The following is a 24,121-nucleotide window of genomic DNA, read 5'->3' as shown; positions in this document are numbered from 1 at the left end:
CAATAAAAAGTGTTGGAACACTTTTTCAAACAAAAGCTAACCTATTTTTTTTTGTGTTTAACACAGAAATCTAATAAAGTCTGGGGAAGGCCTCAAATGAATGAACTTGTATAAAAATATTGACGAGATTTTACTTTTCTTCCTACATGTATAAAACTTGAAACATTGAAAATATTTTTTTGTAAACTTTAACACCCTGTATTTTGAATTCCCGCAGGAAAAAAATTATAGAGCAAACTCTACTTATTTTTTGCTAATGAATCTAGTCTTGCAGTTTCTGTATTTAAAATAAAATCACCCAGTATAGAAATACTGAAAAATAATTTGATACCATATTTAAACAATGCTCCTCTTGCCAATCGTCAGTATATTTACAGTAAAGAGTCATTTGTGTTAACACGCTTTTAATAATGTTAAACGTTAAATTTAGTTTTCAATGCCTTTGAAAATTTGATATTTTCCGCAAATCTACATAAAAAATAATAAGTATATATGAGGAATGAATTTTTAGCCCTCCTTCCATTTTTGAAATAAAATATAGGGTGTTCAATATAAAACAAGTTGTGGTCACACCACAAAAGCAAAAAATATTATCACATTTATTTTTATGCCATCGAATGCATCTAAAAAAGTGCCTCTAAATTGTTCATACCGTTTTAAAATATCTTGAAAGAGAAACGAGAAAAGGGCACTAGTAGCAGATAGAGAAATGCGGTTTGCGTCGTTGTTATTTTCTCGAAAAAAGAGCTCTGGACTCGTCTATCAGATTTGCTCGATCTTTGACAGTAACCCTTGAAAACCGACCAATTTGAACCACCATAATATTTATACACCACAATATCCACCACAATATTTTTTAAACGTTTCTAAAAAATATTTCTATTTTTCTGAATTCTTTATTGTCTGAAGATTTATTCGTGGCATAGTTTTAATTTTTGTCATATTTTTTTGCTTATAATGTAAAATATTGTTCTCTCTTATCGTTAGGCATGATACCTGTTGAAATGGAACACAATAATATTTATTTGAAAAAATCGTTCTTCATTTTGGCAAATACCATTAAATAATTTTCAATTGTTCCTGTTTTTTTTTTTTTCAACAATAAGGGAGTTAATAATAGAGCCAACTTAATTTAAACACCTTGCATATCCTAATATACAGGGAGTCCTTGTATAAGACACCCTGTATAAGTATAAACAAATTACTTAAGATATTCCCAAGAAAGCACGTTCGTTAACGTTTAATTAAAGCCAACCGCATAACGTCATTTCCGCTTCTTTAAAAGCGGCGTATGGAGAAGTAATTTGGTGTGTTCTCAGAATGTCAACTGCCGGTTGACAAATGGAAACGCAAGAACTTACTTAGAACGGTCGTAGGAAAACACTTCTGCATTGCTTCATTCGTTACAGATCCATAACATTACATCAAATGCCACATGTATATTCCGAGACAACCACAATGTGATTGTACTGTGTCCTTGTTTATATATTAAGACACGGGCTGTTAATTTTCTCGGATGGCTGACTTTTTGGTATGATGTAAACATAATTCAATTCAACGGTATTTTCACTGCATTTATTAGTCGATATGTGCTGCGAGAGAGCCCAATCCTTTAACCGTAGAAGTTTGGCGCCAAAGTATGACGATTAATTATTTCCTTATCTATATGTATGTTGTTCGCGAGATGCACAGACCAAGAAGAGGGTCCACAGTAGGATTGGCAAAGATAGAAGACCTTGGTATGGCGGGTACCTTCTGTGCAAAAATTTTACGTAGGTCCAATAAATACAGTGTGTCTCTCGATGGGATACCCAACCTTGTAAAGAAGAATACCATGCCCACTTTGAGATTTAACTGTATGATATTAAATTAGTGTTAAAAAAAGAACGACATATTGAGCTGAATCAAATAGGGAATAAATAAGACAGATCGAACACAAATCCAATTAGACGACAATAAATATGAATAAAATGAAGAAATTACCACTATTATTATTATAAAATAGCAAGATAAAATAGGAACAAATATTTTATTGTATAATAAAATACAATTCATATAAAGATTATAACAATTTCACAGAACTTGTAAATTACTGATTTTAAAGCAAATTAAATGTAAATTGATACACATCATTAGAAAGATAAAAACACTTAATGTAAATTTAAAACAAAAAGGGAACCTGGAAAAGACAAAATGAAAACTAAATCACAATTGTAACTTTAAATTTTATAATTCAAAATTGATAAATGTCAAAGGATGACAGCATTAAGGCAGACACACAAATTTGACAGTAGGATACAAAATGTAATGTTAAAAAAAACATAAACAATAGTTCAGGAAAATATTTATGAAAATTTATGTCATTAGAATGTAAGAACTGTAGATAAGAAAGTGGAAGTGAGTAAAATGAAGTGACAGAAAGCAAGAGAACGTTCTAAGAATGTGAAGGAATGTGCAAGGACCTTAAGAGATAGCTAGGATCAAGAGAGAAATAAAAGAAAGGGGAGGAAAAAAATAGTTACAAAAAAAGGAAGATAGAAGAGGAAATCAAAATTGAGAAATATAGAATTGGAATAAATTCGAGAAGAATATCAAAATCGAAAGAAATTTTTACTTAACTGCAAGTTAAGTAGAGGATACCTCCTGAGGTGAAGTTTAATGCAACAAAATTTGGTCACAGATTCTTAAGACTTTAGGGGACCCATATTTTTTATTTTTACCAAGTGGCCCCCTCTTTCGGAGTTACATCTCCCTGAAGTCCATTAAATTTAAAAACTTTTTTGTCCCTTGATACTTTTTTCGTAGAACGCAATGTTTTCGAGAAAAGTGTCAAAATGTGATCGAATATATCTGGTGATTAGCCATATTTCTCTTACGAAAAAAATATCAAGAGACAAAAAAGTTTCTAAATTCAATGGTTTTCTAGCGAATTAAAAATTTTTGAGAGATTCAAATATGCGACCAAATTTTGTTGGTTCCAAAGACAAGGGGACCCACGAAAAAGTGTCTTAAGGGGGTTCCCCGCCAAAAAGCATAGCACTATCAGATTTTACATGTTATAAGACCCCTGTGTACCAAATTTAGTGATTCTCGTACAACAAGGATCTGTGATATAAAAAAAATCTTAGGGGTGGATTTCAGGGGGCTGTAACTCCAAAACAGACGGCCACTTGTCAAAAATAAAAAATATGCGTCCCCTAAATTTGTCTTAAGAATCTATGACCAAATTTTGTTGCATTAATTTAGGGACACCCTGTATAGTTATATTATCATATTGAGAAATACACAAATATATTGAAACATAACTTAAATTTCAATTTAATAAGACATTGTAATAAAGTTATTCAATTAATTTAAACAAGTTAGGTAAAAGTTGATAATAACATTTAATAAAAATTTAAATTTCATAAAAGTTATACAATTTATAATATATTGCTGTCCAGGAACATTTACTATACTGTTACAATCAGGTAAGACCAACTCCTTACTTTAAAAACAATGGTAAGATCAGTTCCAAAAACGTTATTGGATTTACATTACTACGAATCTTTTGATAGTTGCGATTACGCCAATGCTATGATCGGTGCTTCTGAAGCAGAGTGCGATATAACCCTGGAAATGCCAAATACGGATAACAAATCCTAAGAAATCGTAAATTTAAAAGGTATATTTTCTTTATTTAAAATGTTTTGCATATAGATACTAAAAGGTGTTAATAATACTACTACTTCATAAAGTATCGTCGTCAGAATTTAGGCATTTATCAATTGATAAATATCCTTCAGCTTTCAAGAACTCCCAAATGCCGAATATTAAACAAAACACATTTCAGATGTTCGAATTTTGTTAAATCCAACATTAAAACGAGTTGTAGGGAGCTTAAAGTTCTACATCATCTCTCTTCGTTATCTTCTAAAAGGTGAGATGTCATCCATTCCACATTTTCACTATCCTTTCGTTTTTCTTATCTTACTTTCCTTGTAGGTATTTGTATAAAACTTCCATTGTACACAATATTCAACGGACTGTCTTATGGCTCGAATATTTGTATACCTGCATCTAGAATCTACTCAAGAGGTACCTCAAAAATATATATTTAACTAAAGGTTTGGTTTCAGTTTCTATTCATACGAAACTAATTAAATGTTAGTTTTTCCTATGATAAAAGGACTACCCCTTTTTAATTCGTACTACTCTATGCAAGTTGCACATTCCATCTCTGAAGAATCGTAGATTCCTTAGGAATATTTTTAGGAGAGGTTACTATTCCTTTTCTTTTTCGTTTATTTCAAGAGAAAAATCTGTCCTGAAAGTTTGTGGCAACGTAACTATTATACCCTGTATACATATTTACAGACACAAATAAGTTTGCATCTGAGATAGCTCCGCCCAAACGCTCCAGAAATGTATTTTTAATCTTCTTTCCTATTCCTTCTAGCCGAATCTCGTGCAGCTCCATTTGATTTAGAAACGCAAACTTATCTGTGTCGGTTTGTATTTATTTGGTAATCGTCAGAAATAATTTATTATCCGCCAGACGCGGTAATTTTGAGCCAATTAGTGGAACAGTTATAAAAACGCCTATAATTAACCCAAGACATATTTCTCTACGTGTATTTTTAATTAATATCTACAGTAGAATTTGCATTTCTGTAGGTTTTTTATTTATTCATATATTCACAGAAAATGTAAGTAAATTTCAGAGCGGCGTGAATTAAATTTGATATGAGCACGATAGTTTGAATTCGATTCGCTCTGTTTCTCGCAGTTTTCGCTTTTAGTGAGTTGTAAGTGGTGCATGTATATAATGTAATGGAATTCATCCAACGATTATGCAAATACCAACACATTAAATCGTAAACAAGACAGATAGGCATTTAAAATTCTTTAACAACGTATTTGAACAAAAAATGTCATACTACTATATTTTCTCTATTATATAATGCTGGATTCACCATACGTCGTCGTTGGCAATAATACGACTGTGTGCAAAATTTCCTCGTTTTTTTATGACTAAATAATCAACGACATTTTTTTCTCATCCCAAAATTCACGCAAGATTTGAATTTTGTTCCAATTGTGCCAACGAAAAATAAAGCGCTAAAGTTCGTTGAAAAGCAACTTTGGAAAGTATTTGTTAATAAAATGTATTTTGATCATTGAATAAAAATTATTATTTGGTTTTCATAAAACTAACATGTAGTTAAATGTACTGGTATTAAACAGATAATGCCATTTTACAGGATACATCCAGTTGCAGTTTATGTAACATTTGTGTGAAATTTTCTCTTGCAATATCCACGCAATGTATACATCCTTTGAGATAATGGTATCCTTGATCCCTTATTTAATAATAAAGAACTAAGGAAACAATAAAACCATTATTGTATAATGCGCAATAGAATTTCTAGACGACATTTCTTAAATTTTGTCAGTAGCTACAAAATGATGGTAAAATTAAATAAAATTAAACCTGACGCGTTACTTATACATGAATTAGCAAATTACATTATTATGATGCTTTAAAAATCTGTTTGCACTAGGTGAAGGATATCAATTTTGCCATGAAATTTTATGAAAATAAGTTTTCTCTATTTCTTAAAATAAGAAAGTTAGACGACCCTAACCTTTCGGTACTTTTCCGATTTTTTTATGATTACTCATAAAGTTGGCCATGGATCTCAAATTTGTTTTTACAAGCATCAAGACCTCAAAAAATGCAACAAAACACATAAAAAGATTTTTGACGTGCAACGTATATGCAGTGGCCGAACTTCAAAAATTACCCCCCCCCAAGCAAAGTTCATTCTGGGTTTATTTTTCACAACTTCCAATTCAATATAATTGATTTTTATTTATGGAAATGTTGAAAAAATTATTGCCACAGAACTGTAATTTCTTTTACTGAAGTAAATTTCTAGCAATTCGTTTCTTTTATCAAGACTTCTCCTCCATTGTCTCCAAGTTTCTAGCAATCCGTTTCTTTTATCAAGACCTCTCCTCCATTGTCTCCAAATCTCCCCAAATCTGAAAACACTGTGTAACGAGAGTTTAGCATTTTTTTCCAATTCATTTGAATTAATTTAATAGGTACCCCCTTTACGACCTGAGAATATTTCCGTGCCTTAATAATAGGTACAAATTTCTAAAATAGAATATAGCTAGCTAATCTCTATAAAATACCTCATATGTGCTCGTACCTAACAATAATAATACATAATTGTTTAAAAGGTAATTTTCGCCTAAGGATGGTCGTGAACTAACAACTTTCACAGGCATGCCTTCTGATGAGAAACGTATTGGCAATTTTAAACTGAAAAGAGTATAAAATAAACAGTTAAACTATGTTTTCTCACGATGATACTTTCTTCTCATTGTGCGGGTTGATATTGTATCTCTTTGATCTAGTTTATGTATTAATTTTTAATGTTAAAACCTACCCAATAATTGCGTTGGTTTTAATCTTCGTAGATTGTAAATGTAAGTAGATACATTATTCTTTTCCATTCCACTATCCTTAGACCTATTTCCTTTTTATCCTTTATCCTTTTCTAAATTGGGCTCCACAGTTTTGATTGACAGAAAAACTCTTTCACATAGGAACTGAAAAATCTGCTGACTGAACTTAATCATGTTTCATTAATGCGTACTTTGTTACTTTACGCGTATAAACATTTTTCCAACTTTCCGAGTTCTTTTTTGATATAAAAATAATGAATGTTTTATTTGTTTTCAAATTGGTCGATTTTCAGCGACTGAAACCAATTCAGTTGATTGAGTGAATCTTTAGAATTTTGATGAAACAATTGATTTTCCACATATGCAGTTATTTAAAGTGTAACTACGGAATATAATTTTGTGTTTACCACTTTAGTTCGACTGACCTTCTGTTGAAAAATAAAGGATCTAAATTTACCAAGAATTCCTGATTCCATCATTCTAATGACGTTGAATTAATGAGATGAATAGTTTGCTGCTGTTGCGTCATTTTTACGTCCTTAACTGTATCCTTAACTTACAGGCGGTGCTAGTTACGTAGGTAGGTAATAAATTTAACACTCGAATCGATCATTTAAGAACTTGTTTGAACTATATTTGTCATAAAAGTGTAAACCATTATGGAATGTGGTAAAGTCAAGGCTAAGTTTTTCAGGTAAAGAGAATATGCCACTAGATTAATAAGTGTGCTACTTTGAAGGCTGTTTGTCTAAGGATAGCTGTTAAAGAATATTCGCAGTGATCGTAATTAGACGTGTTTAGTACAATTACATTTTATCTGTCACAGTTTGATCGTATAAGATTTCGGAAACGAATGGAAAATTCTTCAACAGGAACTTTCTTGTATGAAAGTTGCCTTAGTATGATTTTGTTTCCTTTAAAATTTGATGATAGAGATATTGAGGGAATGGTGTATTTTATAAACCGCTATCTATTTACAGTAAAAAGTTATATATAACATAAATGCTTTTTTCTTATTCAGACATTTCATGAGCTGAATCAGTACTCGATATTTTAAATTAATCCAAAGCAACATGTAACAGCAACAAAATTGGACCACGAATGATACGCACGAAATGCAAACAATTATACGTTGTGAAGTACCGTTCTGTATGAAAGCATGTCTTTGGGGTAGATTGCGCTGTTCTATCCGTTTCGTCGACTAAAGTTTCATAGCCTTCAGAATAAAAATCTTTGTCTTATAAAGATATTTATTTCAGTGTTTAGTCACGATACGATGTGTTTGTATCTTCATTTTTCTTTTCAAGTTTTTGTGTGATATTATGGAGAAGACCTGAATACAAATCAAGAAAGCATTTCTGTGGTTAAAGCTTACTCTTTCTAGAGACCATATCAGATGAATTATCCTTAACTAAAAGCACCGAATAAGGAAATGTTTGTAGGATTGGTTCAACATTTTAGAGATTACGCTTGGTAGAACATGGATCTTAATGAAATAGAGTTATAAAACTGTATTTAATATTAATTTCTATACGTAATAAAACAAATCTAATAAACGAGTTGATTGAATAATATAACACCGTGTCACAAAATGATGGAACAAAATTCATATTTTTTCAGATTAAAAAAAAAACGCTGAAACAGGCCAATTAGTAAATAGAAATTGTCACTTTTCTGCAATATTTTCTAAATTTTTGAGCCATGTTTATAACATTACCGACATTTTTTTTAATAGGACACTTTATATTTTATAGTATAAATAGATGGATCTTCTAAAGAAGAATTCAGCGATATATATAGGTTTATACCTAGTTTTTTGTCATAGTTGTCAGAAAAATGTAAAATATAGTCTTTTTTTATGTCGTACTGACGACTATTTTAATCAATCATATTTATTAATTTTTTTCTACTTACTTTAAAGCTTTTTTTTCTCAAAAAAAAAACACATCCGTAAACACATAAAATTCACCAGAATACCTTAACCATAACGTGAATCGTTTTAGTTCCAATTCAATCGTTGTTAAATTATTTTGAAAAATGGTTGCCTGTTTAAGCGAAAAACAGATAATTTAAATTTTAATTATGATTGAATGCGAAGATACAATCCGTAGTCAACAGGAGGTATGTGACTTATTTCACCATAAATATCCGGACCAAAGAATTAGTCGAGCTACAATAAGTAAAGTACCCAATTAGTCCAGGAGAATTACACATTGGCATGGCTGTTGCTTGACGTAGTTTAGATATTAGTAAAAATCGGTCGAAAATAATATAAACAATGAAAATATAAGGTTGCGCCAAGAAAAAAAGTTGTGCTATTTGCAGAAAAAATTAAAAACTGCAAAATACTCAAAAATCACGTGTTTTTTTTAACATTTTCCAATATAACTTTTTAAATATGCAGTTTACAGAAAAAACTATTACTAATTAAATTGTTTGTTATGAAATTTGCTATAAGACAGAATTATTTTGATACCTGAGCATTTCATATTTTTGTTGCTAGATAGCCAAAACAGCGTGAGAAAGTGATATTCATCAGTTTTAATTCAAAATAATAATAATTTTCTCAAAATAGAAGATTTTTTACAAAACACACCTATTAGAATATCACCAATACAATTTCAAATACCTATTTTTTTATGACATAAAGTATGTATACGGGTCTTGATTTAAAACCAATCCATCGTTTTTATTCTTTAGAAAACGAGCTTCCGATATGTTAATTGCCATAAGAGAAAACTAAATTCGAGGAGCTCTCTAATCTAATCCACTAATTAATACTTTTTATTCGACAGAAATTTATAAGTTTTTATCTATATAGACGCCAGAAGGGTATCTTACAACACGAAGAGAATAAGCGGATGTGGTCGGTGATGCGTGTCCGATAAATCTACTTGTGCAAGTGAACGGCCAAACTAACAATAAGCGGCTAACTTATTGTATGCAGCGAATCAGTGCTGTGTTATGACTGGGAAGTAAACTAGTTACCTACTATAGTGCGTTGTGTTTTGTATTCTTCGGTGTAATTTCTTTTGTGGTCACCATGCGATGTTAAGGTATAGTGAAGTGGTTTTGGTTTCGCTACTTTCGATATGTTTAATAAGTATGTTACTGCTCTAGTTTGGAATGCAAAACGAACGGAGTTATTAAACATAAAATATATTTTTAATACATATTTTTAATACATTTCTGCTTATAGTTCTCATTACATTGATTTGATGTGTAAAATATTACGATATTGGTATAGTTCTACAGATTTTAAACATTCCAGTTCGCTTTAGTTCTAGTATGAAATGAAAGTATAAAAATTATGTGGGAGGGGTCCGTAATATCATCTTAAAAGGTATCATATTATTCAGTTAGTAAGTGTAATAGAAAGTATAAGATGTTATGAATGTAATACACTTTTATTTCTTCTTAAAACTCCAGTGTAGAAGAATAAAGATTTTAAAACGTTTCCATAGCCTCTACAAATATAACATAAGTAAAGGAAATATAAAAGATTTAAAATGTAGGTATTATTATTAATAAATACCTACGCTAATGCTATGCACCTATTCTTATAATGAAGTAGGTATTTAACAATTTTATACTTTATTAGAAATTCAATTTCAGATATTAATATTAGAAATTGGAAATATGTTAACTGTTACCTAGGCAGTAGACACAAAGATATACAGGGTGTATCATAATTAATACGCAAATTGAAACAGCTGTCACTACACGATACTAGAAGCAAAAAAGTCTTAGTAAACAGGAACCCAAAAAAGCACCGTTTTCGATATATAGGCTGTTACAAATTCGCTTCTCACTACAGGGATCTCGGAAACGGTAAGAGATACGAAGTATGGGGCCAAAGTTGCGTAATCAGGGGACCAACATTATGCCTCTAAAAAATCAAGGCTAACATGATTAGTTTTCGAAATATTTGAAAAAACCGAAATTTTGGAAATCGTTTTTGTTTCATTTCAGTCTTGTTTGAGGTGATATTGAAAAAAGAAGAACACTTTCTCATGACCACTTTTTGCCCTCTATCGAATGGCATAATCAATTTTGGTATGTAACTTTTCGTCTCTCCAGGACCATCATCAACTTAATTTTTTTAAATACGACCCTAGAAATTTTATTACATTTTTTGCAAGCCTTCGTGATCCCCAATACTGTACTGTTTCAGCCCAAACCAGATTCAGACGTTTTGTCTCGAAAAATTCATCTTCAGTGTATTCGTTCCAAATTTATCTAAATTTTTTATTTAGATTTCTTTGTTTATTGAATTATCGTACGCTGGAAGAATCGTTACACCCTGTGAAAGTTATTTAAACTATTACCACCACGCGTTACAATAAAACATTTATTATTATTAACTATTACTATCACTTGGTCATACATAACTCAATAAGTTGTTGCGTTAAAATTAATAAATTATTACAATTTTAATTTTATTATGACAAATTTTATTTCATTGTATATTATTATTGACTGGAACGAAAATGTAAGGTTTTCCGTAAAAATGGAATAAAAAAAAATTATTTGAAGAAATCAGTAGTTAGAAACGAGTTTTGAACACCCTGTACAAAATATTGTTGGTCTAATACTATTTTCATATGACATTGACATTGCCACAACGGGGATTATGACATACACTGTAGATAAAGGCTATGATAAGAAGTCGTTAGAAATAGACGCTATAAAAGAATATACCTAGACACTAATAGTAGAAAATTGAAACATACAAGAATTGCAAGGTATAAATTGACTGTTTTAGAAATATAGCAAGAAAAAATAATGAAATTTTGCTAACGAAAACTTAGTGTGGTAAAACTACTAAAGGTCAGGGTTATATCTTTACCATAAATCATTATCACCTTGAAAAATTTGTGGATTTCGAAATAATAGGGTGACGATAATAATAAACCTAGTCACGAATAATGACAGTAACATTTTTAATAACAAATTGACTATTTATTTAGAGAGAAACTAAACATAGCGATCGATACACGCAGTAATTAGTAGGTAATATACAGGGTGGCCAAATGAAAACGATACAGGGCCATTTGCAGGAACTGCGTCAGAATTGTAGAAAAACGCTCAGACCCGTCGATTTTAGATTAAAGGGGGCCATTCTTTGCTGGTATTTTTGACTCCGCCATTTTCACCCCCAAGCAAGGGTAAGCATCACCCCAAAATATTTAAATGGCATTGAGTAATATTTCTTTTGAAAGCTCTTACAATTCTCTTTACAACAGACTTTAAATTTTATAATTCCGCCCAATACTTTGAAAAAAAAAATTACATTTTAAAATTTAAATTATGTTTAGTTGCTTACTTACTACTTAATTGATTAAATGTTCAAACTGATGACCGCCCGCTTCCATACAAGAACAAAGATTTTGTTCGAAACGTCCGCGCACATTCCGAAGCATTTCCGGAGTGATTCGACGGCATTCGTCGACGATTCTTTGACGCAAATCTTCCAGCGATGCTGGCTGTGTTTTATAGATTTTATTTTTTAGGTATTTCCATTTTGGAATAACTTAGATAGTGAGTTTTCCAAAAAAAATAAATAAATAAAATGGTTAACAAATAGGCAGATCTTATAAAAGTTACCAATTTTGGAGGTCCTTGAAACAAATTCTTTCATTACAAAACAATTCTGATTTAAATGGTATGTATTTTTTTAATTTATAGAGATACAATTTTAATGATGCTTAAAAATATTTAAATTTATAATTATTATATTTCCTTGAAGTCATATGTCTAGCGGATTAACTATGATAATTTGTTATTTGTTATGAAAAACTCACGGAACATTAATTAACCTAATTATAAATATTTACGTTGTCAATCAGGTGTAGGCAGCTCAAATAATTTTTTAATCAATAGAAACTTATTACCTAATTTTAAATTAAAAAAAATGATCAGTTTATATTGCGTCAGTGCCAGAAGTTTGATCTGGAATATTCTTTAATTTACGTGGTCTCACTTGACCTTTCTACACATTTGTTTTTTTAGATAATTACTTTTTAATAGTTACAAATATAATACGTTATAATTTATGAAGGTGCTAATTATTAAATTATCAAGTTATTATAAAATATCAGCAGTAAAGTTTTTTTCTATGTACATATATTAATAACACAGTGTATTTATTACTCAGTTGACGTATATTATTATTTTTATTTTCTGTGATCGTGAATAAAATATTTTCTTTTTGTTTATTAATTATATTTTATGTTTATTCAATAGCTTGAATTCTTTTATATCGGAATACCTAACTAAGTGGTTTCAATAGGATATGAAGATGTAAGTACTTTATATCAGTTTAATAAATTAATGTACCTTTAATGTAATAAATATTTAATAATTGCTTACTATATGCCTTCTTTCCTTTATATATGAATGAACAAAGACCCCTGGAAACGTCGAATTTTTACTTTGATCAAGGCATACCTTGAAATAAAAATTTCTTCCTCAGTTCAACCAAGTTAATTTTATATTTTTTTCATTATTATTAACAGTAACAACTTGTTTAGAAACTATCATTTTTTTGCAATATTTTCTATTTTTTTTTAATGGGATGCTCTATGTTTTATAGTATAAATAGATAGCCCTCCTAACTTTTTTTCATAATTTGGAAAATGGAGGAATTAAATGAAAACAATAATTTAGTACTACTTTTTATTTTATTACAGCAAATGTTCAAAGTTCAAAGTTAACCATTGCACCAATTCGGTGTTCAATGTTATCAATTATATTTTGATTTACATTTGGTGTTATGTTAAGATTTTTCAATCCTTCGAAAGTGTCAGGTCTGTTCACATACACTTTGCTATTTAGATAACCCCATAAAAAAATCCAGTGGGGTTAAGTCAGGGAAGCGTGGTGGCCATTCATGCGGTCCCCTTCTGCTTATTCACTGAATTGGGAAAACTTCATTAAGGAAATTTCATACATCGAGGCGAAAATGTGGAGGGGCACCATCTTGTTAGAACCAGACATCACCAGCAGGCATATCGTGCCCATTAGGGTTAGGAAAAATTAATTCCAGGGCTGGAATCGACTGAAAACGCAAAAAATCCAAATAAGTGTCGCCTGTGAAATTGTCCTCAAAGAAATAAAGTCCCAGTATGCGATTTCCTACTATTCCAGCCCAAACATTCACTTTTTCCAGCCGTTGTGTATGTTTTTCTTGCATCCAATTCGGAAAAAAAATAATTTTTCCACCATTTTGGGACACAGTGTATTGTATTATATACTTGGTGGTCTGCCATAAGCGTCCTTATTTTTGAGACGGTAAAAAAATATGAAAAAGGCATAATGTTTATTTCTGTTGCATAAATGCTAAGATGGAATTTTTTTCCCTGAAGTATCAAAATTTTGTATTAACGTCAATATTGGACTTGTAGGTAAAGAAAAGATTTCAGAATAGAGCTGTAGTTTTTTTCTCATATCTTGCTAATATGTATTAGCTATACAACTTTGAAATATTAACATTTTTCATCATTTTCTATGGGTTGCATGCGTATTATGCTTAAAACTTCAGTTGACGTAATGTTGACCATTTTAATATTCTCGGAAATAATGCATTTTATTTATGCTTTAATTGAGTACACGCAACAAATGACGCCACAGAGAGAAACCGTTATTTTCGAAAACACAAATATTTAAATTTCATTTTACGTTGCTTTGCCGTGAAATCTTCTATTTATCCTTCCGAACCATGTATACCTAATATAATTTAAACAGGTGTTTTACCAAAATAAGTTATTCAAATAAATTTGTCTGCATAATTATTTCCTCTTCACTTGCTCGACGGTCACCATTAGCAAAGCTTCTTGTATATCATTACATTACAAATTCATTATATCTGACCATGACATTGGTTTTGGAGGCCACGTTATTGGATGCATAAAAATAGGTGTGTTCAATAGTCACTTTAAATAGACGTCGGTTTCATTGATGCAAATGGAATATTTACATGACCGGAGATAGTAATTTAATCGAAAAAAAGAATGTTAATTTTGCTATAAATAGTCTTGTCACACTTTATTCTTTATAAAAAAAATATAACGACATTTTTAGTACGGTTATAAGGTTTGACGTCAAACATTTACAAATATTATTATGCTTTATAAGGAATAAATAAAAAATAAATTAGAATGTGCCATTTTTGGTAATACAAGTACATATTTGCGTTAAATAACATATTTCATGACTTCAAATTTGGAAGAATTTAAAGAACAGTCTCCTATTCAACTGATATTTTTGGTAAAACGGCACACTATACCGATTTTCAACAAGTATACCTTTTTTATGTAGAATTACGTAGAATATGGATGTACTAATAAATTGAATACATCCATATTCATATACGAATAATACAACTGTAGAGAGAAGTAAATTACAACAAAATGGAAAAATGTGAATAATTTTGCACATAATTAAACTTACTGGTTACAAAATGTAAGTAAAATCTATTTAACTTTGATTGAACGTAAAAAGCCATGGCTCGCTTTTGGGGTCACCTTATATTGAACGTGATAAACACATAAATAGAGAAAATGCAAACAATTACTTCCATTACACGAACAAAAACAAAAGTTTACAAATTGAAATGAAACCCAAATATGTAGGTAGGTACACAAAACAGTTTAAATATACCATATAAATTAGTGTCAATGGTTTCGGTGTGCTTATTTTCGAGAGTAGTTTTCGTTATGTGACAAATAATTAAAATTCATTCTCAGATTTTTTTATAATAGTCATAGCCATCTTGCAAAGGCAGGATGTAGAGAAAGATAAAATGCGCCAAATTATTGTGCTTTTTGATAAGAGAATTCGTTGTATAGGGTGTAAAAAATAATGTGACAGACTTGGAGCTCTGAGAACAGGGAAATTAAAATAATGAATTTTGTTTGGCCACAAATTTTAACCAAATAAAATTTTTCCATACTATGTAAAATTTTACTTAGTCTCAATAGTGTTAGGACAAAATGTATATACTATTCAGGAAGGGTAGTTCTGGCGGGGTTGAAATTTTTTTGTCTGTGTACCATAGTGTTTCAATTATTTTTGTATGCTATTAAAAAAAAACTATTCGGACATGTCGATTTTTTTTTGTTTTTCATAAGTCACACTATTATGATAAATTTATTAAAATAGCTGTAAAGTTGTACATTTTGAATAAACTTTAAAATTATTTTTTGAACACGAATTTTTGTAATTTTATGCTGAATGTTCTAGTTGTTTTCCTTTTACTTTTTGTTCAAAAAAGTATACGTGAAAATATGCTCAAATTGTATTTTGGGTATACACCTTGAATCTAAGATAATCTCATAAAAACAAGTCGCTGTCAAGAAAAAAAATTGTCAAAACTACTCATGCAAACTTCAATTTATTTTACCATTTGAGAGATAGTTTTAAATCCTTTCAAATTAGGTACAATTGGTTCCTTGCTACTTAAAAAAAATGATGCTGTAGTTGTAAAGTAGAAGGCATGCTACATCTCTACATTTAAAATAAAAAATTGACATCAGAACGTTTCTCATTTTTCTTCATATAAAAAAGGTAAAAATTCATCCTTATTGCGTTTACAAAATTGAACTATTAAGGAAGTTCTATGAAATGAATATCTGACAATTGCTTCTATGCATTTACAAATATCCTTTTTTTTTGTTTCAGGAGGGACTGGCAATGAAGGGGTGGTTTGATGCATTTCGATATGATGGTGGTCCTACACTTTACAGTTTTAATAATCGGACTGCTGTGACTGGTGACGTTACGGTCATTACGTTCTTAGCCATCTTCAGTACGCTTTATGTGGCTTTTTTAATTATTTTCCCGGGTATTAGGAAAGAGGTAAATATTAACAACATTATCATAATTGTTACTTTCAATTCACTATTATGATCTATACACATATAATAGTTATTTACGTGCCAACATCAGAAAGTGGTACTTTACAGTAAAGTAACCTTGCAAAGTACTATCTGCAATATTTTTTGTGATGCCGCCAATAATTTGGTAATTATAGAACTACAACAGAATATTTAACGGCCATAAACTTATAAAACAAAAACATAACTTATTAGTTATTAATATTTGTTGAAAGTGCAGTTATGCAAAGTACAATTATTATTAAATGTTAATGTTCCGGTTAGTTTAGGAATAATAATGTTTGAGTTTCAATAACATTGAATTCGTTTCTGGATGTTTCAGATTGGTTTTGTTTATTTTTTTATATTAAGAATTTTATTTGTTATGTTTACTTTATTCTGTGTTTACTTTATTAATTAGAAGATAGTTGTTGCGAGTAAAATGCAAATTACAGTGATATTTTGGATACGAGAGAAGTGAAATAAGTTCTAGTATGTTGTATTGCATCTAAGAGACATTCTTAAATAAATGTTTTTGTAATAAGCGGTTCTTAGGTTGACATATATTCACAGTATGGTGATAGAAATTTTTGGTACCTTAAAGACATAAGGTTTTAACGTTTCTGTTTATACAACACCTTGTATAGTATTAAATTTTTGGATTCTTCAGAAAATTCTAGACATATTTCATGTATAATGTGCTATACCTATCTTCAACTGTTTAGGAAATATTAAGTGTTTTCAGATGTAGGTATTGCAAAAATTAACATTAAAAAACGAAAATTATTTAATTACAGCAATTTGCACAAGGTTTTAACGTTTCTGTTTATACAACACTCTGTATATTATTAAATTTTTGGATTCTTCAGAAAATTCTAGCCATATTTCATGTACAATGTCCTATACCTATCCTCAACTGTTTAGGAAATATTAAGTGTTTTCAGATGTAGGTATTGCAAAAATTAACATTAAAAAGAAAATTATTTAATGACAGCAATTTGCATAAAGTTTTAACATTTCTGTTTATACAACACCCTGTATATTATTCAATTTTTGGATTCTTCAGAAAATTCTAGATATATTTCATGTACAATGTCCTATATCTATCCTCAACTGTTTAGGAAATATAAAGTGTTTTCAGATGTAGGCATTGCAAAAATTAACAATAAAAAAAAGAAAATTATTTAATTACAGCAATTCGCTACAACACACTCAAAAACTAATAAGTAATACTGTTTATTCATTGATAATGTAAAAAAGCAAAAAAAAAACATTAATGTCAATGTAGGAGATGTCCAAAATGCTCGCCTGGAACGTCTTGGCAACATCCTAATCTTAAATACAAATTTCTTCTAACGTTACTCAACATCTCAGGCGTGACCCCTCGTCTTCTTAAGTCAGCGAAGTCGAGGAGTTTCGTTTTGTATACATATTCCCATAAGAAGTCTAATAGTGTCAGATCAGGGGATCGTGTTGTCCATTCCACCGATCCTCGCCATACCTATGTCTATAATTTTCTGAAGAATCCAATAATTGAATAATATACAGGGTGTTGTATTTAAAATAAGAACGTTGGTATTGACCACTGTTACTGACACACCAAGTATAAAAAGTTTTTGCTGAAAAAAATGCGCAACTAAAAATACCAATCGACGTGTTCGAGCGTTTTTTCGAACACGCCCCCATTTATTTATAATTGAATTTATTCCATTTGGCTGATACACACTGTATATTTTGTATGTTGAATTCATGGAATAAACTTTTGAGTCACAACTTAATAACGATACAACAGCTGCTATGCTAATATACAACCAAACTGCGCTTTGTAGGTCACATATATTTATAGTAAATCTTATCAGCTATTGTTTTAGATCTTGGTTACTGTTTTCCGCATAACGCTTATCTTTATGCACAAAATAAGCGTGTTACAAAAGTTAAAGATTATGGTCGTTGCGATAGTGTGTAACTGGTATAATTGGATAATGATAAACAGTTTGATGTTCTTGTGATCTATCTATCATATATTAATTACTACAGAGACAAAGGTATCAAAGTCATATATTATTATGGTTGATGGTTATTGCAAGCAGACATATAAAATGAACACTAACATTATGCAAATATCCATGGATATTGCAACTTTTATCTAAGCCCATCCTTCAGATAAGAACTAATCAGTAATTTAATCTAAAATAAGCTGAAAGATGATAGATTGGACACATTTAGTTTAAATAAAATAAAAGATAATTAAATGTTATCTGCAATATGCATGATTGGCCTAAACAAAATAATCAAGATAATGCACAACACTGAGTATATCTTGAATTTTAAATGTATCATGTCGAGCTTATGGTAATTTTGATTTTGTCTCCATCCAGCTTCTTTTACGATATAAAAAGCAGTACCAGTTAAATTAAGTCTATTATGTTTAAAATATTCATAGAAAATAACGGTCATTCGTTCTGGCATAATATGAAAATAAAAAATATTTTTTTTGAGGTCGCTGATTCACTTAATCTTAAATACATGCATAACTTATTTATGCAAAAATTGATGGGAAATGTGAACTCAGGTTAGCTACTCTGGAAATAAAAAATATCATAATTTTTAATTATTCGTCTTTTTGTGTTAGACTAATTAATATAGTTTTATAAATTATACTTATGTCATACTAGTGCTGTCTCATCATGTGACGCTAGCATTTTTTATCAGTTTGTTGCATAATTTCTTATTGAATTTATTAGCATTTTTAGTATGAATTTATTCATGCTTCTTTAATTTTGATTCTAGTAGTTACATAGATTTAAATAGATATGAACAAGTACCACTTTCGCATTATTTTTTTTAATACTTAAATATTTGCTTTTAGCATATTTCAATGAACTAATAGCCAACAATTAAATATCTGCAAAACTGTGAAGTATTTGTCCTTGTAAGCTCTAATAGGTAGATAAATAATAATATTTACTGAAGCCTACATATTTGTTGCAAGTAATTTTTTTACATTAAGAACTGTTAACACATTGCCTTCGAAAGGTATCTATTACGATTCTATTTGATGTATTACTTGGCATATTTCAGGTTTGAGCAATAATTTATATGTTCTATGTTTTAAGTATCAGCTATAATTGATATCTACGATATTAGCATAACAAAAAACAAAATTTAAACTGTCTGAAATAATATTTCTCAATTATATGATAATGTTACTTTAATGTCTTATAAGTACCATACATTTGTTCTTTTTAACCATTAGATCCAACAGTAAAAGTTAGGACTAGTCTTAGTCTTGAAAATGAAGTTTGTCACATCACAATACAATCAATAAAAACACATTTTTTTACTTGTTCTTCAAAAACTTTTTTTTTATAAAACGGCTGCTTTCAGCGACAAATATTAAGAGTAGCTTTTATACATAAAATTGAATGGAGAATAGGTATGTTTAGTTAAAAATTACATGCAGTGCGACACAAAAAAGTTATGGTTATTTAAATCCAAATACAACACTGTATGTGGCTCCCACTAACATTAAACAAAATACTAAGTAAATATTTGAGATTCTCATCTTCATTACTCCCAGTTTCCCGAATTTCATCAAATTGCGATGTTATTGAACAAAAATATAATCAAAATACCAAACAATTTTTTTAACGCTCTGTATCATTAGATTCATCCTTTAAAGTTTGTGCAAGTACTTAATAAACACCCTGTATGTTTATTAACTTTTATGTCTTATTATAACAGTTTCAGCAACAAAAGTGATATATTTTGAATAACTCTGGTGTCGAAGAAGATTTTTGAATTTGTTTGAATTAGCAACCTTTAAAATAGAATAAAACAATACATCTGTCAACGTTCAACGCGTTTATTCAACAAATTCTGCTATAAGAGTTAACAGAATTCCATTTTCCATAACAGTATTTGGCGTATAAATATGACAAAATTGTACATATTTGATTAACATGTTTAACAACCAAATTAATTTTTTGTAAAAAATACAAACATTTGGTTATATGTCTCCTTGGCTATACAGTACGGTTTTGCCACAACTTGAATTGCAAATAAATTGTTAAAATTCTCTGTAATTTAAGTCAGCACTGGATATAACAAAAATTGTTAAAGGAATATAACTCTAAAGTATGGAAAAAATTAATGCCGTATTTAATTACATATTACAACTTTTATTAAGCATTTTAAGAATAATTTTATGTGTTTTGTGGATTTTGCAATCCAAAGTTTAATATTATACCAAAAATAAATTTATGAAGGACATTTTGACCCTCTTAATATGCTATTATATTTGCTCTGTTAACGTTATGGATTTTGTAAATTGTAATTAGGATAAAAACTGTAAATTAAGAAACTTTATTCAAATTTTCAATGATAATTTAAAAAATGCTGTCACTTTGCTGCTGCTGCTGCTTAAAACAAGGATTCTGTACCATATTCCATGTAAATGTGTATTATTATTTTATAAAACGCTATAAAATAATTCACGTAATAAGACGCAATAAAAATAACTATGCACCGACGAAGTCCTTTAACAAAATAAACCTTGACCAATATACTAATTAAATTAGCATTTTATGATGGTGACTATGTAGTTCTAAGTACGAGGTGAAATTGAACTATAATTAATGGCATCGTTGTTGGTTCGTAACGTGATTGGATTTATGCATTTCTCTTTTTATAGCTAATATCTACATGTCATATGTCACATCCGAAATATTTTCATATAGAAGTGGTCTTTGTCTGGTATTTTCTAATTAACCTAATGATTTAAAAGTTAATGGATTATGTATTGGCGGTTCAAGGACATGTAACATCAGAAAAAAGGGAGGGATCCAAAAAATTATACATATATAGGGTGTTCCATTTAAGAAAACAATCGTTTGGACTATATCTTTGCAAATACAATGCCTTTTATATAAGTATATTTCTTTAAAATTACAAGAAAATTTCTTAAAGCTGTGGTTTTTATAATTTTTTTCCGATACTGAAAAGTAAAAAACATGGGGTTGTTCATACAAAATTTGTTTATATTCCGTTCGAAATTGCACTCAAATATGCTTTTTTCAAAATTCAATTAGAAACATTGCAAAAGTTATAAAACTACCACTTAAAATTCAAGGCTTCCAGATCGACAACAACGTTTTGTTCCGTTTTAGATTCACATATTTTTCTTAAGGATATTACAAAATGCCGAATTAACTCCATATTTAGGTCTCCATTATTACAAACACACTGCTAAATTAGGTTTTTGTTGCTTAGATGCAATGCTTTCTCCACCTGAGTACTGTTTAATGAATGGATGAATGTTTTTCTCAAAAACAATCCATTGATTGAATTCCAATTACATAGTTGTTTTTTTTTTACGAAATACTAATCGTTATTGTTTGAAAGCTTGCAGAAGCAGAAAATCCTTTGTTTTGCTTTTATGTCTTTTAAAGGTTAACTTGTGCTTAACGAATAGATTTTTGGGTTAGCGACATTTTACTTTTTTATTGTATTAGTGTTATGTTACAGTTACTGATTTATATTTTGACTCTGACAAATATTAAACGAATAATCCTTTACAGTCACGAGTTCTAATGGATTATATTGATGCTAATACGTTGTAGACTGCAAATTACATATTTATCATATTATAAAAATCAACAAACACCATTTTGCAATAGGCAAGACACTTTTACGAATTAATTTGTCAAAAACACCAAACTTTTATATGAAAATAAATTGCTAAATAAATTGTGGGCTGAAATTGTAGGTAAATAAATGTGTTTTTTAATTTGAGTGTAATAAAGCATATTTTAGACAGAAAGTGGGTATTCCCACTAGTGATATTTATTTTTTTTTTACTCCATGATCTTTTATATCAATTCTTGTGAATCCGTATTTAGTGTGTCCTTTTGTTTCAGAAATTTACGACTTTCTGTGCTGTGACCTTAAGTTTGTTTGTAGGAGCCACAATATTAAGTAAGTCTATTTATTTTCAGGGTTATTTTGTTTTTAAAATCAAAATTAGTATAAATGAATAACTAACTTAAAATATTTTTTTATATTTATTAAGGCCGTTACTTACTAATTTTGTGTTTAAATTACAAGTTTAATTAACAATAAATATTAAGAATATAGTTACAATAAATTGTACATACATATATTTTTAAGTCATACTTTTCCAATTTGATATTGGTAAATCTAAGAAATAGTGAGAGTTTACGATGAAAGAAATAAAATAAATTAGATTTTCAATTCAATATTTCAAGTGATATTTTTTAATACGAATCTATTAACATGTTTAAAGCAATACTAAAATAATATACATGTTGTATTATAAGCATGTGCCTATTTGTTTTCAATGTGAATCAATTTTGAGATATATGTCGTTAGTCAGTTTTCTTTCAAAGTTTTTCAAATATTTTTGGTATTTATTAAGTTTTTTTGTTCACTTTTTACACATATTTAGGATTTCTACAACTCATATTTTGCATTTGATTTTAATTTTTTGTATGTGCACCAATGAACGTCCCACATCATTTTTTTAAAAAAACTTGTATTAATAATTGTGAAAATAAAAACCTAATTTTAACAATTGAAATTTTTTATTGTTATTTATTCATATACAACTTATTTTTAGTATTCATTTTCGTTTGAATTAATTGTAGAATTAATATTTTTTCATTTTTGCATCCAACAGCTTAAAAAAATTGTAATGTTCTTAGGAATATTATACAAGCTATTTATTCCTACAGATTGAATGGTACAGTATTTCTGTTGATCCACATTTTTGTGGGTAATGAAAAATTAAGCAAGAACTTAGTTTGGAACATTGGAATTTTCTAACCTATATAATTTTTTGGATCGGTATGCCCGAAACAAACCTATTATTGCAACAACTTGTAATACCAAATCCTTAAAATTATTGAGGAAAATATTTACAATAATTTCAACTCCTTAAAATTTTCATGACATCATCCAGTTTCAATATTTTCGATTGTTTAGGTTTGTACCCATTAGTTATTTGTTTTAGCAATGTAAGTAATAAATTTGCTATATCTGAAAACATTATGAAGCGTTATTTGATGGAGCATATTACATACTTAGTCACAATTTTCATTGACTAGTTGATTTTAGTAACACTATTCGAGTTTTGAAACAACATATACAGTGTGTCCAATTATGTCGGCGTCATATGGGAAACTTTTTTATTATTGGTTTTATGAAAAAAAGTTATTCTTGATAAAAAGTTCTGCATAGCCTAAAACCCAAATTGAAGTAATCAGATTACAATTTTTTGCAGTTGTTTACGAGGTTTGTCGAAAATGTAAATTTTGCTCAAGAGTAAAGTACCTTTATTTTTTACAGTATCCACAATCGTTATTAAGAAAAGTTGATTCTAATAGAAAACTACGGTCAGATATCCAATATTATCCATTATTTGAAAATAAGTGGATAGGTACTAATGGCCCTTTACAATTTGCTCCGAGAGCCCCAGATCTAACCCCACTTTATTTCTTCTTGTGGGGAGCCCTAAAAAATATTGTGTATAAAACTAAAACAAACGTAGAAGTAGAAAATTGAAATATTATAGGAATTAAAATAGAGCAAAGTTCTTTTCTATACACTAGTTTAATTCTAAATAATTTTCTACTTATGTGTAACCTATTTTAATTAAATAATAATACATACTGTCACATTACTACCTGTCACTGTCACGACCTACCATATAATGTCCATGAGGAATTAGACCTCTCGCGGCCTAATTAGTGAGATTTCCTTACATTACC

General features: G+C 29.4%; 1 protein-coding gene across 5 annotated transcripts in view; it reads left to right on the top strand.

Annotated features, from left to right (window-relative positions):
- Positions 1–24,121, top strand: part of LOC108905029 (dual oxidase maturation factor 1) — a 59,767-nt gene that overhangs the window by 23,837 nt on the left and 11,809 nt on the right. For 2 of the 5 annotated variants that reach the window (XM_018707791.1, XM_018707790.1), the window contains exons 2-3: positions 16,141–16,317; positions 22,253–22,310. In XM_018707791.1, coding sequence (XP_018563307.1) covers positions 16,153–16,317; positions 22,253–22,310 — 223 coding nt within the window. In that variant the 5' untranslated portion in view covers positions 16,141–16,152. Of the gene's footprint in view, positions 1–9,414; positions 9,516–12,103; positions 12,125–12,742; positions 12,763–16,140; positions 16,318–22,252; positions 22,311–24,121 lie in introns of those variants that run through there. The other 3 variants (XM_018707792.2, XM_018707789.1, XM_018707793.1) reach the window with 3 other exon arrangements.

Source organism: Anoplophora glabripennis, unplaced genomic scaffold (assembly GCF_000390285.2).
Source record: "Anoplophora glabripennis isolate ALB-LARVAE unplaced genomic scaffold, Agla_2.0 scaffold73, whole genome shotgun sequence".
Lineage (NCBI taxonomy): Eukaryota > Metazoa > Arthropoda > Insecta > Coleoptera > Cerambycidae > Anoplophora > Anoplophora glabripennis.
The sequence above is the reverse complement of the archived record's forward strand: the minus strand, read 5'-3'. Positions and strand labels throughout refer to the sequence as shown.